This window comes from Rhinatrema bivittatum, chromosome 7 (genome assembly GCF_901001135.1).
Source record: "Rhinatrema bivittatum chromosome 7, aRhiBiv1.1, whole genome shotgun sequence".
Taxonomy (NCBI): domain Eukaryota; kingdom Metazoa; phylum Chordata; class Amphibia; order Gymnophiona; family Rhinatrematidae; genus Rhinatrema; species Rhinatrema bivittatum.
Genome location: NC_042621.1, coordinates 86,266,997 through 86,284,693, shown reverse-complemented (window position 1 = coordinate 86,284,693; position 17,697 = coordinate 86,266,997). Strand labels below are relative to the sequence as shown.

General features: G+C 48.4%; 1 protein-coding gene across 1 annotated transcript in view; it reads right to left on the bottom strand.

The window, feature by feature from the left end:
- CBFA2T3 (CBFA2/RUNX1 partner transcriptional co-repressor 3) overlaps positions 1-15,450 on the bottom strand; it is a 99,230-nt gene extending 83,780 nt beyond the window's left edge. Inside the window, exon 1 of the mRNA XM_029608615.1 lies at positions 14,910-15,450. Coding sequence (XP_029464475.1) covers positions 14,910-14,964 — 55 coding nt within the window. The 5' untranslated portion in view covers positions 14,965-15,450. The remainder of the gene's footprint in view (positions 1-14,909) is intronic.
- Between the last annotated feature and the right edge of the window lie 2,247 nt (positions 15,451-17,697).

Genomic DNA, 17,697 nt, shown 5'->3' with positions numbered 1-17,697 from the left:
AGTATCTGAAGATTAGAGGGTGCCCAATGTAACACCATTTTTAAAAAGGATTCTGTGGTGATCTGGGAAACTACAGACCGGTGAGCCTGATGTCAGTTCTGGGAAAAATGGTTTAAATTATTCTAAAGAACAAAATTACTGAACATATAAATAGACACAGTTTAATAGAACAAAGTCAACATTGATTTAGCCAAGGGAAGTCTTACCTCACCAATTTGCTATATATTTTTTTGAAGACGTGAATAACATGTGGATAAAGGTAAGCCAGTTGATATAGTGTATTTGGATTTTCAGAAAGCTTTTGACAAAGTCCCTCATAAGAGACTTCTTAGGAAATTAAAAAGTCATGGGATAGGAGGCAATGTTCTGTTGTGGATTGAGAACTGGCTAAAAGATAGAAAACAGAGATTAGGGCTAAATGCCTGGTCAATTTTCACAATGGAGAAAGGTGAATAGTGGAAAGTCCCAGAAATCTATACTGGGACTGCTGCTTTTTAACATATTTATAAATGACCTAGATGTGGGAATGATGAGTGAGGTGATCAAATTTGCTGATGATACAAAATTATTGAAAGTTATGAAATCACAACAGGATTCTGAGAAATTGCAAGAGGACCTTGCAAAACTGGGAGACTGGGCATGCAAATGACAGATGACAAATAATGTGGACAAATGCAAAGTGATGCATCTAAGGAACAGCAACCCAAATTATAGCTACAAAATGTGAGATTCCAGATTGGGAGTTACCACTCAGGAAAAAGATCTAGGTGTCATAGTGGATAATATGTTGAAATCTTCTGCTCCATGTGCGGTGGAGGCTGCCAAAAAAGCAAATAGAATGCTAGGAATTATTAGGAAAAGAATGGAGAATAAAACAGAGAATATCATAATGCCTCTGTATCACTCCATGTTGTGGTCACTCTTTGAGTATTGTGCGTAGCTCTGGTCACCACATCTAAAAAATGCATAGCAGAATTGGAAAAGTTACAGAGAAGGGTAACCAAAATGGTAAAGGAGATGGAACAATTCCCCTATGAGGAAAGGCTGAAGAGGTTAGGGTTCTTCAGTTTGGAGAAGAGACAGGTTATTTTATAGACCTATATCATATTTCCCTTCCCTGTCTCTTCTCCAAACTGAAGCCCCTAAACACTCATTTTAATAAGTGGAGTGGAACGGGTAAACACGAATCAGTTGTTTATTCTTTCAAAAAGTATAAAGACTAGGGACATTCAAAGAAGTTACTTAGTGATACATTTAAGATAAATAGGAGAAAATACTTTTTAATTCAACAGATGTTTAAACTCTAGAATTCATTGCCAGAGGATGTGGTGAAAGCTGTTAGTGCAGCTGAGTTTAAAAAAGGCTTAGGCAAGTTTCTGGAATAAAAGTCCATAAACCATTATTAAGGTGGACTTGGGGAAATCCACTGATTACCCCTGGGATAACCAATGTGGAATCTATCTACCCCTTGGAATCCTGCCAAGTACTTGTGACCTGGCATGGCCACTGTTGGAAACAGGATGCTGGGCTTGATGGACCTTTGCTCTGACCCAGTATGGCATGTTCTTATGTTCTTACCTCATAGAAAAACATAAGCTTGCCACAAGCATGTTGCATGCATGTCATGGAAGTGCCATAGGAATGGCACAAGTATCTGACATATGTGCCACATGTGTGCCTGGAGTGGGAAGGGGATCACTGCTTGCTTTAAATCATCCTTACCACTGAAAGTAACTTCTTCTCTATTTGATTCTTTCTCCACTGGAGGAGGCTCTTAAGGTGGAAAGGTTGGCATTTGTCCACTCTTTTCTTTTTATAGTTTCTACCAAGCCAGTTTCATATTCTGGTTCCTCTTTTTTACCTAAAGATATTTATTTAATAAATAACTTTACTCTCAGAACAATGATTTTGTCTCTAATTTACTGGCTCTTTAAATTCTCTATATAACCCTCTGTTTCTGAGAACTGTTTGTTTGACTGACAAACCACCAACTCCTGTGTACACTTCACAGCCTGAGCACGCCACTCTCTTTTGCACTTCACTTCCCTGTATACCTCACACCCTGCACAGTCCACTCCCCTGTATGCCTCATCCCTTGTACACCTCACTCTCCTGTACACCAAACACCATGCACACCCCACTCCCCTGTACACCTCATCCCTTGTACACCCCACTCCCCTGTATACCCCACTCCTCTATACACCTCTCACACCCTGTACAACCCACTCCCCCTTACACCTTATCCCTTATACACCTCATTCTCCTGTACACCCTACACCATGCACACTCCACTCCCCTGTACACCTCATCCCTTGTACACCCCACTCCTCTATACACCTCTCACACCCTGTACAACCCACTCCCCCTTACACCTTATCCCTTATACACCTCATTCTCTTGTACACCCTACACCATGCACACTCCACTCCTCTATACACCTCTCACACCCTGTACGTCTCACTCCTCTGTACACTTCATCCCTTGTACACCCCACTCCCCTGTACACCCCGCTCCATACACATCCCACTCCCCTGTATGAATCATTCCTTGTACACCTCACTCTCCTGTACAACCTACACCTTACTCATGCCACTCCCATGTACTTCTCAACCCTTGTACAGCTCACTATCCTGTACACCCCACTCTTCTGTTCACCTAATCTCTTGTACACCTCATTCTTCTATACACCTCACACCATGCACACTCTACTCCCTGTACACATTCCTTGTACACCTGTACACCCCCACACTCTGTATACCTTATCTCTTGTACACCCCATCTCCTAATTATTCTAATTATGTATTCTAATTATTTATATTTTATTATTTTTATTGGAATGTAAACCGTAATGATAGAAACTTGTTTCTGTACTACGGTATATAAAAACTGTACAAATAAAATAAATAAATCCCACTCCTCTATACACCTCTCACACCCTGTACTCCCCACTCCCCTGTACACCTCATCCTTTGTACAACTGAACACCCATCATGCACACCCCACTCTCTTGTACACTTAACTCTCCTGTTCACCCCACACCCTGCACACCTCACTCCACTTTGCACCTCATCCCTTTACCCCACTCTCCTGTATACCCCACTCCTCTATACTCCTCACTGTCAGAGAAAGAAAGATGGCACTGATAAACTTTCTCCTGGTTGGCACAGCCATCAGTTGAAAGGAAGAACTGGATGCTAGGAAAATGCCAAATCTCAAGGGCAGCCAAAGGTGCTATAATCTCTCAACTCTAGTGGCCATCTGCCTCTGCTGTCTCAGAACAACTTTCTTTTCTTTCTAGACAGTATCTCCCCTCACCTACACATGCCTACAGCCCACGCATACTGCACATACACATTATTACACACACACACACAAGATGCACACTGCATGTACACACACACACACACAAAACACGGTGACCACTCTCACTGCATACAAACACACATGCAATAAACCCTGTAGACGCACTATACACATATCATATATACATGGTACACGCTGTGTACACAGAGCACAAAGAAGCAGCCCCCTCTCTTTGTCGTTTGCTTCTTCTGTCCATCCCTCTCTCTCTCACAACCCATCTCCTTCTCTCTTTCCCGTTGCGTCTCCTCCTCTGTTTTACACCTCCCTCCTCTCTGTCCTGTCTCCCCACTGATCTCTGGGCTGCCTTAGTGCTGAATGCACGGAGGCGATAAGAGGTTTGCAGGGAGCTGGCAGAGGTGGGGGGAAGGAGGCTCAGCTGGGCTTCAGTTATCGTTCCGCACAGCTGTGTCCGACCAGCCGACATCTGCCTGACAGGAAGCTCGCACTGCATCTCCCAGGGACAGCCTGCGAAAGTTGCACGGCCATCACTTCCACAGGGGATGTTTATTGGGGTGGGGCTGCGCTCTGAATTTTACAGGCCTGCCACATCACAAGCAATGCCTCCAGTCTACTGGAAGGGATACTGGGGGAAGAAAGATTGAACTCCCTTGTCACGCCATGCGACCAGCCACAGGAAAACTCACTTTGGGCTGAAAGATAATGGAGCATAACAGATCCTGGCACAGGGAGTTCATCCCAGGGCCTGCCTAACACCATGCGGGGACACTGGGTCCGTGCAGGCTCAGAGGGAAGAGTGGCCCTGGCATTATGCTGGGAAGGCTTTAAAAGCTTGCCTTAGGAGCGGTATTTAGAAGAAAGGATTGTTATGTTTGCGTTGTTGTATAATGTTGATATGTATTTTAAGTTGTGTAATTGAGTATTATTGAATTATGCTGTACATAACCCAGAGTTTTTTTGTTTGTTTTTTTTTTATCAGTTAGGCTATCAATAAATGATTTAAAATAAATAAATAATTGGCTCTGAGCACCCCTAACACCATGCTGGGATACTGGGTCAGTGCTGGCTCAGTGGGAGGGTGTCCCTAACACTGTGCTGGCTCAGATTCCCATCCTCTCTTGTAAAAAAGAATAGCTCTCCGGGGTCCATCCCAGAGTTTATTGTTAAACAGAAGGATTAACAGGAACAGTACGCAGGGTGTCTTAACCTTCAGAGACCCCAGCATACGCCGCACACTCCTTCAAGGTATGGAGCTGGGGAGGCCCCCACGAACAAGCCCATGCTCTTCAGGAGAGAAGCAGGTCACAGTACTCATATTAGCTCCAGTTCCAAGGTCATAATATCCAGGTACATTCCCACACACCCAGACAGGTTCACACGTCGGTTATTTGACGTCTCAGCCTCAGCAAGGCCTTTGACGCGGTTCCACACAGAAGACAGAAGTAGATTCTGCACCTTTGGGATGGATCCTAGAGTGACTGACTGGGTTAGAAACTGGGAAGCGACAAAGCATAGTGGTAAATGGAGTTTTCCCTGAGGAGGGGGTTATTACTAGCGGCACGCCTCTGGGCTCGGTCCTTGGACCGGTTCTTTTCAACATTTTTGTGAACATAACGGTAACGAAAGGATTGTCGGGAAAGGTTTGTCTTTATGCGATGGTACCAAAATCTGTAACAGGGTAGACAGATAGGAAGGGATGGAAAACACGAGGAAGGATCTAGCGAAGCTTGAGGAATGCTTTAAGGTCTGGCAGCTAAGATTTAATGCTAAAAAATGCAGAGCAATGCATTTAGGTTGCAATAACCCAAGGGAAATGTACAGTTTAGGGGTGAAATGTTTCTAAGCAGGATCTGGGGGTACTGATCATATCTGATGATCTTTAGCTGGCCAAATAGGTGGAGAGGTTGATAGCAAAACCAGAAAGATGCTTGTCTGCATAGAGAGAGGAATGATCAGCAGAAAAAGGGAGGTGGTATTGCCCCTGTATAGGTCCCTGGTGAGACGTCATTTGGAATTCCGTGTGCAATTCTGTTAGGGCTTGGTGTGCTGATAAGGGGTAACCCCCAGGACAGGAACTGCTGGCAGGCTGGATTAAGAACATAAGAATTTAAGAAGTGGCCTTACTCAGTCAGACCGAGGGTCCATCAAGTCCAGGATCCTGTTTCCAACAGTGGCCAATCTAGGTTTCAAGTACCTGGCAAGTACCCGAACATCAAATGGATCCATGCTACTAATGCCAGTAAAAGCAGTGGTTATTCTCTAAGTTAACTTGATTAATAGAAAATATGGACTTCTCCCCCAGGAACGTATCCAAACATTTTTTAAACTCTGCTACAATGGCTGCCTTAATCACATCCTCTGGCAATGAATTCCAGAGCTTAATTGTGCATTAAATGAAAAATAATTTTCTTCAATTATTTTTAAGTGTGCTACTTGCTAACTTCATGTTCAGGGATAGGACTGAGACAGGGCAGGCTGGAACAGGACCAGGACAGGAAGGATTCTTCACCTGTACCAGCCACCTCCCCTTCAGGTTCAGCCTTTGTTTTCTGATGGCCAGCAGGACTTGGATGGTCCAAGGGAAGGGATTTAAAGGCACCTACAAGAGCAGGGCTAACTGCAGAGCAAAGGAAACAGAACAAGGTGCCCACAAGAGACAGACAAACATGAACCAAATAAGAAACAAACACAAATAAGGACACAGAGAGAGCAAGCCGCAATAATGGAGCCAACACTAAGAACAAATACAGGAATAAGAAACAAAGCGAAGCAGGACTAAGAACCAGAGGCTAGGAACCAAGCTAGGGAACACAACTAGGGCTAGAGATCCAATCTGAGTCAGGGAGTGGCAAGTGAGGCAAGTTTAAATAGCATAGAAGCGCTGGGTCATAAGCCCAAGAGGTGGGACTTGTGCAGCATGGATTGCAGCCCACCGAGGGCCCCTGCTGGCAGGAGGACTGCACAGCTGCCAGGATCCTCACAAATGTTTGAGACTGGACCTTCAAAAGGATATAACTCAGTTAGTCCAGAGGGTGACTATTAAAATAGTCAGTGGTCTTCACTGTAAAGCATATGGAGACAGACTTCAATATCTAAATACATATATCCTAGAGTGGTGGTAGCCAACTCCAGTCCTCGAGGTCTCACAAACAGGCCTGGCTTTCAGGATATCCACAATGAATATGCATGAGAAAAAATTGCATGCATTCCCTCCATTGTATGCACATCTATCTCATGCATATTCATTGTGGATATCCTGAAAATCTGACCTGCTTGTGGCTCTTGAGGACCGGAGTTTGCTACCCCAGCCCTAGAGAAAAGGCTGGCTAGGGGAGATATGATAGCGACATTTAAATACTTCCAAGGTTTCCATGCACATCAGGTGAGCCTCATGCAATAGAACGAGGGGTCATGGGATGAGGGAGTAAGGGGACAGTCTCAGGAGTAATCTAAGAAAATATTTCTTTGCAAAAAGCGTGGTGGATGCATGGACCGGTCTCTCTGTGGAGGTGGAGAGAAGGTCAGTATTTGAATTCAAGGAAGCATGGGAGAATCAGAGTTCCCGCAAGGGAGTGGTAGGGATCGTAAAGCTGAATTAGTTGGGTGTATGGGCAGACTGGAGAGGCTTTTTCTGCCGTCATGTTTCTGTTTCTATGAAGGTCTGGATTCAGCAGCACTCTTGGCAGTCACAGGGACTGGTCAGGGCCAGGGCAATCAGGAAAAAGAAAAGGGGGGGGTGAGATCTGGATCCTCCGGAGATCAGGCCCTGATTTAATTAGAGCACAGCTCCATTGGCTGTCATGTGTAGAAACGCCATACGGACAGTGGCCCCTCCTGTGGCGAGATCTTTGCGCTCTGCTGCTCCAGCCTTGTGTGCAGGGTGGAATTTAATGTCACCAGAGACATATAATGTGTATGAGCTCTCCTCCCTGCCCCCAGCTCTTCCCAGCCTAACTGCTTTGCATGGCTGGCAGAGACTGCACAGGACTTAAGTAAATCAAAGGACGGGAATTTAATTAGCTTGTAGTGCAGCACGATTGCCACTGTTCCATGCAATGAATAAAAAAAAAAAGAAAATCAATGTAGATTAACCGAAGTCAATATAGTGGCGTTATCCTGAGTTTTATCACAAGACCGGTCTATGGATGTCTCTATCAGCTGGCTCCTTTCCACTTCCCTCTCTCTGCTCTCATAGTTCTTCCCTCCATCTCTGTCTCCTCTCTCTCTCTCTCTCATCCATCTTCCTTCCTCCTTTCTGCATTTGAAAGGATCCATTTCATTATTATTATCACACAGTAGCTTGAGATTTTCGTCCTGAGCAAGAACGCGTTCTTTTCTAACACGGAATTGCTTCTATAGGGAGGGATACGCTGAGACTATAAAAATGTTCCTTTCAGCAGAATGTTTCTCAATTTTCTGGAAAGACAGAAAGGAATGCAGCACCTGAGCTGCCGAAATCATCCTAAATCTGGGAGGGCAATCAGGGCAGACCCAGTTTCGCCTGCATGTTAAGCTAATCTTTCCCTATCGGGGCCACCTCTCTTATGGACCAATACAGTAAAAATCGCGGGAGAGCCCGCTCTCCCGGCGCGCGCACAGGACACTCTCCTGTGCGCGTGATACAGTAAATTTAATTTATTTAAATTAGGGTCTGCAGTAAAAAGAGGTGCTAGGGACACTAGTGCGTCCCTAGCACCTCTTTTTGGACAGGAGCGGCAGCTGTCAGCGCGTTTGACAGCCGACGCTCAATTTTACTGGCGTCGGTTCTCGAGCCCGCTGACAGCCACGGGTTCGGAAACCGGACGCCGGCAAAATTGAGCATCCGGTTTTCAACCCGCGAGCCGCAGGCCCATTTTAAATTTTTGTTTTTAAATTTTTTACTTTTTTTTAACTTTTGGGGCCTCCGACTTAATATCGCCATGATATTAAGTCAGAAGGGGCACAGAAAAGCAGTTTTTACTGCTTTTCTGTGCACTTTCCCGGTGCCGGCAGAAATTAACGCCTACCTTTGGGTAGGCGCTAATTTCTGAAAGTAAAATGTGCGGCTTGGCTGCACATTTTACTTACTGTATCGCGCAGGAATGACTAATAGGGTCATCAACATGCATTTGCATGTTGCGGGCGCTATTAGTCTCGGGGGGGGGGGTTGGACGTGCGTTTTCGACGCACTATTACCCCTTACTGAATAAGGGGTAAAGCTAGCGTGTCGAAAACGCGCGTCCAAATGCTGGTTAAAAGTGCGCTCCGTTGGAGCGCACTGTACTGTATCGGCCTGTTAGTTCCTCATCCTAAAGCCTTCTGCTGCTCCTTATTCTTTCACCTTGATAGGCCACAATGTATTTAGATACTGTAGGAGTCAAACAGTAACTCTTGCAAAAATCCCTGTTCTGGCTATAGTGAACAGTAAAGCATGGGTGCCTAAGTGATGGGGTGAGCCTCAGGGGATTTTAAACCACCAGCTCAGAATTTATAGTCCTGCTTTTGTTGGGTTATCAAGGCTGAGTCTGACCCACAGTGGACTAGGACAAGAGTAGTAAAGCCAGTCTGCAAAGCCCTCAGAGTAACGAAGGCTGGAGCATCTGTCCGTCCGTCCGTGCTGGGCCTGCCTGATTCTCTGGCTAGCCTTTATGTGTCGGGTGTGGTAAGGGGGAGGTGCTAGCCTGACCCTACTGTGGGAATGGAAGAACACTTTGTGACCCCTGGACTGGTCAACATGTCTGCACTGGGAGAGAAATGTGCCTATATACTGGGTCAACAATGTGTAATAATGAATCCCATGCATATTCATATCTTGAAAAGCTGACTAGCTGTGGGACAGGTTTTGGAGGCTGTACATTATCCAAATGCGAGATGAGTTCTGGAGATCTCCTTAGAGGAAACTTTTTGAATCTGCAGAAGATTCACATCCATGATTAGATGGATGAGTAATTTCAAGGAGAAAATCTGAGTAATTAACAGATTTTGAAAGAAAAACAGATGGAACCTTTACTTCTGGAAATACTGGCGAACCAAGCAAAATGCAGAAAGCATGGGGCTAAGGAGAAAGGAGAAGAGTGCTGCAGGATGCAGGGAACACAGGGGCTGAGGATGAGGGAGGATATTCCTGCAGGATGCATGGAACACAGTAGCTGTGGATGAGCGAGGATATTCCTGCAGGAGGCAGGGAATACAGGGGCTGAGGATGAGCGAGGATATTCCTGCAGGATGCAGGGAACACAGGGGCTGAGGATGAGGGAGGATATTCCTGCAGGATGCATGGAACACAGTAGCTGTGGATGAGCGAGGATATTCCTGCAGGAGGCAGGGAATACAGGGGCTGAGGATGAGGGAGGATATTCCTACAGGATGCAGGGAACACAGGGGCTGAGGATGAGCGAGGATATTCCTGCAGGTTGCAGGGAACACAGGGGCTGAGGATGAGGAGGGATATTCCTGCAGGATGCAGGGAACACAGGGGCTGAGGATGAGGGAGGATATTCCTACAGGATGCAGGGAACACAGGAGCTGAGGATGAGCGAGGATATTCCTGCAGGTTGCAGGGGACACAGGGGCTGAGGATGAGGGAAGATATTCCTGTATGATGCAGGGAACACAGGGGCTGAGGATAAGGGAGGATATTCCTGTATGATGCAGGGAACACAGGGGCTGAGGATGAGCGAGGATATTCCTGCAGGTTGCAGGGAATACAGGGGCTGAGGATGAGGAGGGATATTCCTGCAGGATGCAGGGAACACAGGGGCTGAGGATGAGGGAGGATATTCCTATAGGATGCAGGGAACACAGGAGCTGAGGATGAGCGAGGATATTCCTGCAGGTTGCAGGGGACACAGGGGCTGAGGATGAGGGAAGATATTCCTGTATGATGCAGGGAACACAGGGGCTGAGGATAAGGGAGGATATTCCTGTATGATGCAGGGAACACAGGGGCTGAGGATGAGCGAGGATATTCCTGCAGGATGTAGGGAACACAGGAGCTGAGGATGAGGGAGGATATTCCTGTAGGATGTAGGAGTATAGGAGCTGAGGATGAGAGAGGATATTCCTACAGGATGCAGGGATCATAGGGGTGAGGATGAGGGAGGATATTCCTGCAGGATGTAGGAATATAAAGGCTGAGGATGAGAAGGGAGATTCCTGCAGGAGTACAGGTGCTGAGGATGAGGTCGGATATTCCTGCAGGATGCAGGAAACACAGGAGCTGAGGATGAGCAAGGATATTCCTGCAGGATACAGGGAACACAGGGGCTGAGGATTAGGGAGGATATTCATGCAGGATACAGGGAACACAGGAGCTGAGAATGAGGGAGGACATTCCTGCAGCATACAGGGAACACAGGGGTTTAGGATGAGGGAGGATATTCCTGCAGGATACAGGGCATGCAGGGGATGAGGATGAGGGAGGATTTTCCTGCAGGATGTGTGAATACAGGGGCTGAGGATGAGGTAGGATATTCCTGCAGAATACAGGGAATACAGGGGCTGAGAATGAGGGAGGGCATTCCTGCAGCATACAGGGAACACAGGGGCTGAGGATGAGGGATGATATTCCTGCAGGATACAGGGAACGCAGGCGCTAAGTGTGAGGGAGGATATTCCTGCAGGATGTAGGAATACAGGGGCTGAGGATGAGGGAGGATATTCCTGCAGGATGCAGGGAACACAGGGGCTGAGGATGAGTAAGGATTTTCCTACAGGATGCAGGGTTCATAGAGGTGAGGATGAGGGAGGATATTCCTGCAGGATGTAGGAATATAAAGGCTGAGGATGAGAAAGGAGATTTCTGCAGGAGTACATGTGCTGAGGATGAAGGAGGATAATCCTGCAGGATGCAGGGAACACAGGGGCTGAGGATGAGGGAGGATATTCCTGCAGGATGCAGGGAACACAGGGGCTGAGGATGAGGAAGAATATTCCTGCAGGATACAGGGAACACAGAGGCTGAGGATGAAGAAGGATATTCATGCAGGATACAGGGAACACAGGGGCTCAGAATGAGGGAAGATATTCCTGCAGGATGCAGGGAACACAGGTGTGAGGATGAGGGAGGATATTCCTGCAGGATGCAGAGAACACAGGGGCTGTGGATGAGGGATGATAATTCTGCAGGATGCAGGGATCACCAGGGCTGAGGATGAGGCAGGACATTCCTGCAGGATGCAGGGAAAACAGGAGCTGAGGATGAGGGAGGATATTCCTGTAGGATGTAGAAGTACAGGAGCTGAGGATGAGGAAGGATATTCCTGCAGGAATATAGGTGCTGAGGATGAGAAAGGAGATTCCTGCAGGAGTATAGGTGCTGAAGATGAGGGAGGATATTCCTGCAGGATGTAGGGAACACAGGGGCTGAGGATGAGCAAAGATGTTCCTGCAGGATGCAGGGAACACAGGGGTGAGGATGAGGGAGGATATTCCTGCAGGATGTAGGAGTACAGGGGCTGAAGATGAGGGAGGATATTCCTGCAGGATGTAGAAGCATAGGAGCTGAGGATCAGGCAGGATATTCCTGCAAGATGTAGGAGTACAGGAGCTGAGGATGAGGGAGGATATTCCTGCAGGAATATAGGTGCTGAAGATGAGGGAGGATATTCCTGCAGGATGCAGGGAACACAGGTGTAAGGATGAAGGAGGATATTCCTGCATGATGTAGGAATATAAGGGCTGAGAATGAGAAAGGAGATTCCTGCTGGAATACAGGTGCTGAGGTTGAAGTAGGATATTCCTGCAGGATGAAGGGAACACAGGGGCTGAGGATGAGGGATGATAATTCTGCAGGATGCAGGGATCACCGGGGCTGAGGATGAGGCAGGACATTCCTGCAGGATGCAGGGAAAACAGGGGCTGAGGATGAGGGAGGATATTCCTTCAGGATGTAGGAGTACATGGGCTAAGTATGAGGGAGGATATTCCTGCAGATACAGGGCATTCAGGGGCTGAGGATGAGGGAGGATATTCCTGCAGGATACAGGGCACACAGGGGCTGAGGATGAGGGAGGATATTTCTGCAGGATGCAAGGAAAGCAGAGGCTGAGGATGAGGGAGGATATTCCTGCAGGATGTAGGAGTATAGGAGCTGAGGATGAGGGAGGATATTCCTGAAGGAGTATAGGTGCTGAGGATGAGAAAGGAGATTCCTGCAGGAGTATAGGTGCTGAGGATGAAAAAGGAGATTCCTGCAGGAGTATAGGTGCTGAAGATGAGGAGGGATATTTCTGCAGGATGCAGGAGTACAGGAGCTGAAGATTAGGAAGGATATTCCTGCAGGATGCAGGGAACACAGGGACTGAGGATGAGGGAGGATATTCCTGTAGGATGCAGGATTATAGCAGCTGACAATGAGGAAGGATATTCTTGCAGAATGCAGGGAACACAAGTGCTGAGGATGAGGAGGGATATTCCTGCAGGATGTAGGAATTGTAGGAGCTGAGGATGTTGACATTCTCTCATAAGCTGGTGCAATGTGTACTTTCCCTGTATAGGTGAAAGGGTGGTCCATGTTTGGCACTGTTGTTATAGGGAGAGTGAGCCTTGCCGTACTCTGTGTTTAGTCAGTCCTGCAGGGCCCTCAGGCCATGGCATTAGTGTAATAGAAGGTCCGTGCAGGAAGTTCACTAGAGCTAGAATTTCAGCAGGAGATCCTTCTTCCTTTAAGAGAGAATCCAGTGCTGAAATGCTGACCAGTCCAGGGATTACAAAGCATTCTTCCATTCCCACAGCAGAGCCAGGCCAGCATCTCTTCCTTATGTAGTGCTAAGGGGCACCAAAACGCTGAGGATCAGGCAGGCCCAGCATGGATGGTGCAGTACCAGTCACTGTCAGGGCTCAGCCACCACTGGAATCCTGCAGTTCTCCAAAGGAGCCCCTGTGACCTCTATGAAAGGAGCACGCTGGCCTGGCAGCTGAAGGGCAGAAAGCAGGATTCTCACCTTTCAAGGCAGAGAAGAGATTTGACAGGAAAAGTCACTGGGGACTGGGGAGCAGGAGGGCTGCTTGTTCCAAGAGACACCGGGGGCAAGGCAGCTTCAAACAGCCCACATGGAGTCCAGCACGCGACTCCTTCCGGAGCAGTTTCTCTTGGAGTGTTAGAAGCGCTCTTGTACCGTGCGTCTGTTACCTTATAGGGGCAGCTGAGAGGTGCAAGCTAGCGCATGTGTTTGTGAAAATGTCACGTCTATGCACCATATTCCTCCCTCAACCACACACACCTCCAGGGGCATTCCCTGGCAGTCCGAATACTATGGAAGACCCTGCGTGCTTTCAGCTGGGCTGCGGAAGGCAGGGAAATGTAGGTGTGTAAATCCACTTTAATCTGGCTAGGGCCTTTCTCCCTTTCCGGGTGATATCCCCCCCCCCCCCCCCCCCACTATGGTGCAGAGTGTGGCTGCATATAACTGACACCCCCATTTGAAGCCCCCAGTCTGGGGGAGGATAGAGATGGCGCCTTTGTGCTTTGGATAGTGGTTTGCACTCTCTTCCGGAATTAACCATCTGCCAGGACCCGCTGGAGACCTTTGCCTTTTTGACTTGGAGAGTGCAAGCTTAAGAGTTACAGGGACCGGCCTGGTGGGGCCCAGTCCATCCTGCTCAGCCAGATATTACATCGTCACATCTGGTACGCTGCTCGTTAAATTCTCCCGGTCACATGCAGTAACGCAGCTCACCCGCAGTCACCGGGCTGTACACTGTAGAACTTGTTCAGGTTAACTGTGAAGCTTTCTTTTTTTGTCTTTAAAATCGAATTTCCTTTCTGGGAGCTTCAGAGAATGACTGTTTCCAATAAAATGTCTCTTTAAGAGTCACCTAGCACAAGTGAGGTTACCCGCTCTGTGACGCATTCCCTCCCTGGGGAATCAGAAGGCCGAGTTCTGCCTGAACTGACAAATTCCTAACTCAGATTCTCCCTTCTCTCGCACATAATAAGCTTCTAACTCAGCAGTCTGACAAGACCCGGTCACACAGAGGCATCACCCAAAGGAGTAATCACAGAGCCTCACACGACCAGCACCCAAGGAGGCTCTCAGGCCAGCCACGCGGCGTCACAGGTGGAGGGTCACTGCAAGGTGCCAGCCTAGCGCACAGAACCTGCCATCGCTCCGGCTCTGCTCTCTTTATTTCTCTGTAGTTCAATGACCTGGGTGCATTAGGACTTTCCAGTCTGCGGTGTCGGCTCTCTGCCTTTGGTAAGGAGCCCCACAGTCCCTTACACACTGGCACAGGAAATGTTATTTTGTGAAGCCAGCCTGCATGTTTGCTGTGTGCCGTGTATTGTGAAGGGCGCACGTCACGTGTCACATGCTGTGTGTCCCATCTGTGCGGGCAGGACCCGCGCCAGCACTTTCCTCCCAGTCTGATCTTTTGGCAGGTGCGGGGTAGGTGTCTGCAGCCAGCCAGCTGCTGTCTCCGTTTCCACTGCAGTGACACCCCCCCCCCCCTCCCTAGTCTATGTGCCTGACCATGGAAAGAAAGAGGTAAGCTAGGCTGTCACTTCCAGGTGGTGACCAAGCCAACCCTATGCCACCTCATACTATGAGGATCCAACCCCCCGCACCCCCAGCACCCCCTCCCAAGAATGAAATCTTTGATGGGCTTACCGGCATGAGGCGTAGAGGAGGGGCCGCCCCGGAGAGCATGATGCACGGGCAGCATGGACAGCGCGTGTCTTGCCACGCGAGCGTGAAAGTCCCTTCAAATACAAAGCTGCCTTTCGGTCATCCGGGTGAGGTCCCGGTCACGCCTCTGCTTGGATGCCAGCCGGGTACCACCGTCCGGCCACTCACGGATGCCAGCCAGGTGGAAGACTTTGGGAGAAGCTGCGGGTCTTAGGTCTTCCTGGCACAGGTAATGCCTCTGGCTGCTCCACACGGTCCCACCTGCCCCGAGGGATGAGAGATAATGTCCACTGAGCGGTGAGGCCAGATGGGGGGGGGGCGGCGGGTGGCTACGCCCCCCTTTCTTCATGGGCAGGGTATGGAATTCAGTCAGCCCAGAGCAGGAAAAGGAGACCGAACCCCCATCCTCCAGTTGCCTGTAGGACTCCTTTTAGACTGCAGGAAGGGGACGACGAGCCTTGCCTCTCCTGAGAACAAGTGTGTAAGTGGTTATACCGGGCACGTGTGGGTGTCTTTGGGTCCTTTTTTGCACGCCCGTACAGTGGTGTCTGGAAGGTGGATGGATGAAGGGTGGATGTGTGTGTGTGGGTTTGGCGGGGGGGATGTCATGTGATAACGGGCAGATGTGGAAGGAGACCTCTCCCACCACGAAAAGGGAAGGTAAACAGTGCTGTGTGGCAGTGATAGTGCGGCAGGAACCAGCTGCAAGGGGACCCAGCCCATGGCTCCCCTATCAGGCAATGCTGCTCGGACTGACCAATAACTTCCGCTTGGCACAGCGACAGCGCTGCGAGCTGGAAGGGGACTGTGTGAGCGACTGCAGCAAGCTCTTGCCAGGGCGTCTTTCCTTTCTCACAGGACTGGTAGGGTTATTTTTGTGTGAGCATTTCCTTTGATGCTGCTTCAAAATTGTTGAACTTCTGACCCGAGTATCAAAAGACCATGGAAGTTATATAAAGGCACCAGATCGGGGCGGGAGGGGACAAAGTTGTGGTTAGTTTGCTCTCGACTCCCTAGAGAGAACCTGATCTTGTCCTTTGCACATAAAGCTGTGGGACCTGGGGAGAGGGGGCATGAGGGGCCCAGTTTGCACTGCGTTTTCCCCACTGGCGCCCTGCTGGGGCTGAGGGCTGCGAAGGGGCTTCCCTCCCTTCTGCCCAGCCTGTACCAGCTGAGGAGTCAGGCCCTGGCGCACTCTCTCACACCCCCCTCCACATCCTTCCTACTCTCTCAGCTGTCTCCTGCATCTGCAAGAGCAAAAGCCAAGAACTGCACCACAGCATGAGGCAGCAGGCCTGGGTGGTGCTAAAGCTCACTGTACAGCTCATGCGTGGGCCCAGTTATGTCCAGGCAATTGTGCACTCTGCAAGAGCTGTAGTAAGCAAAAGCCATATGCAAAGGTGTGTGTTAGTGGCATTGTGTGCTCTTTATGTCCATGGATATGCAGGGGTGTGAATATGTGCGTGACTATGTGTGCACTTGTATATCTATGTGTGCACGTGTATATCTATATGTGCACGTGTATATCTATGTGTACACGTGCATATCTATATGTACACGTGTATATCTATATTTGCACACTTGTATATCTATATGTGCACGTGTATATCTATGTGTGCACGTGTATATCTATATGTGCACGTGTATATCTATGTGTACACGTGTATATCTATATGTACACGTGTATATCTATGTGTGCATGTGTATATCTATATGTGCACGTGTATATCTATGTGTGCATGTGTATATCTATGTGTGCACGTGTATATCTTTGTGTGCACGTGTATATCTATGTGTGCACGTGTATATCTATATGTGCACGTGTATATCTATGTGTGTGTCTCTGTGCATGTGTCTCTATGTGTGTTAGTGTGTGTGTGTGTGTGAGAAAAAGATTACAAATTGGAGATGGATGCATGGGAAAAATATTTTAAAAGATGCAGGGCTGGTGGAAGCATTAGGCAGGGTAGGGGGTGGCCCAGCGTGCCAGAAGTGGGCGGGGCTGCCGTTTTGAAAGGACGGACGAGATGAGCACAGATGAGGCACGGAGCTGGAGGGCGTTTTCCATTTTTGGGTAGGTATTTCTTTGAGGAGCTGGGGTTGTTTGTTGTGTGCGATTTGAGAGAGAGAGATCACGTGAGGACATCACTGCCTAGGGCGGCTGGACACCCTTCCACTGGCACTGAGAAGATGGTGGTCTTGGCTTAGGCTGCAGGTACCAGGTGGGCATCCCTGTGAATCCTGGTAATAGGTTGCCACCATAGCATGTACCCTTCTCTTGCACTTTTTCAATTCATTTTTAAGAAAACAAATCATAATTTTGCTCCTGTGTGCCTGGTGTTTTCTGTTCCAGAAATCAATTTGTAGTGCCAGCTTTCTAGTCTCAGATCCCCCTTGCCCGGTCCCCAGCGAGCTCTCACATCCTGCTAGTGACTGGCTTTCACTTCCCTCTTCTCTCCCGTGCACTATTGTCCTGCTCTACGCTTTGGGGAAATTTCCATGCCAATGGCTCAGAAACCAAACTACGTGTCAGAATCACTCTGAAGAAATATTCAAATGGCCAGGGCTTTTCCGTCACTTTCTTTCTGCTTGCAGGAAATCACTAGTCCACTGAGCAGGGTGAAGCATACATCACAAGCCCAGTGACTGTGGGCTCCATGAGACCTTCTTCACTAGCCCAGGGATTGTCAAGACTGTGACGCACATGTCATTAGCTCAGGGACTGTGGTCACTGTGACACAGACTTCACTAGCCCAATCTTTTATTGCAT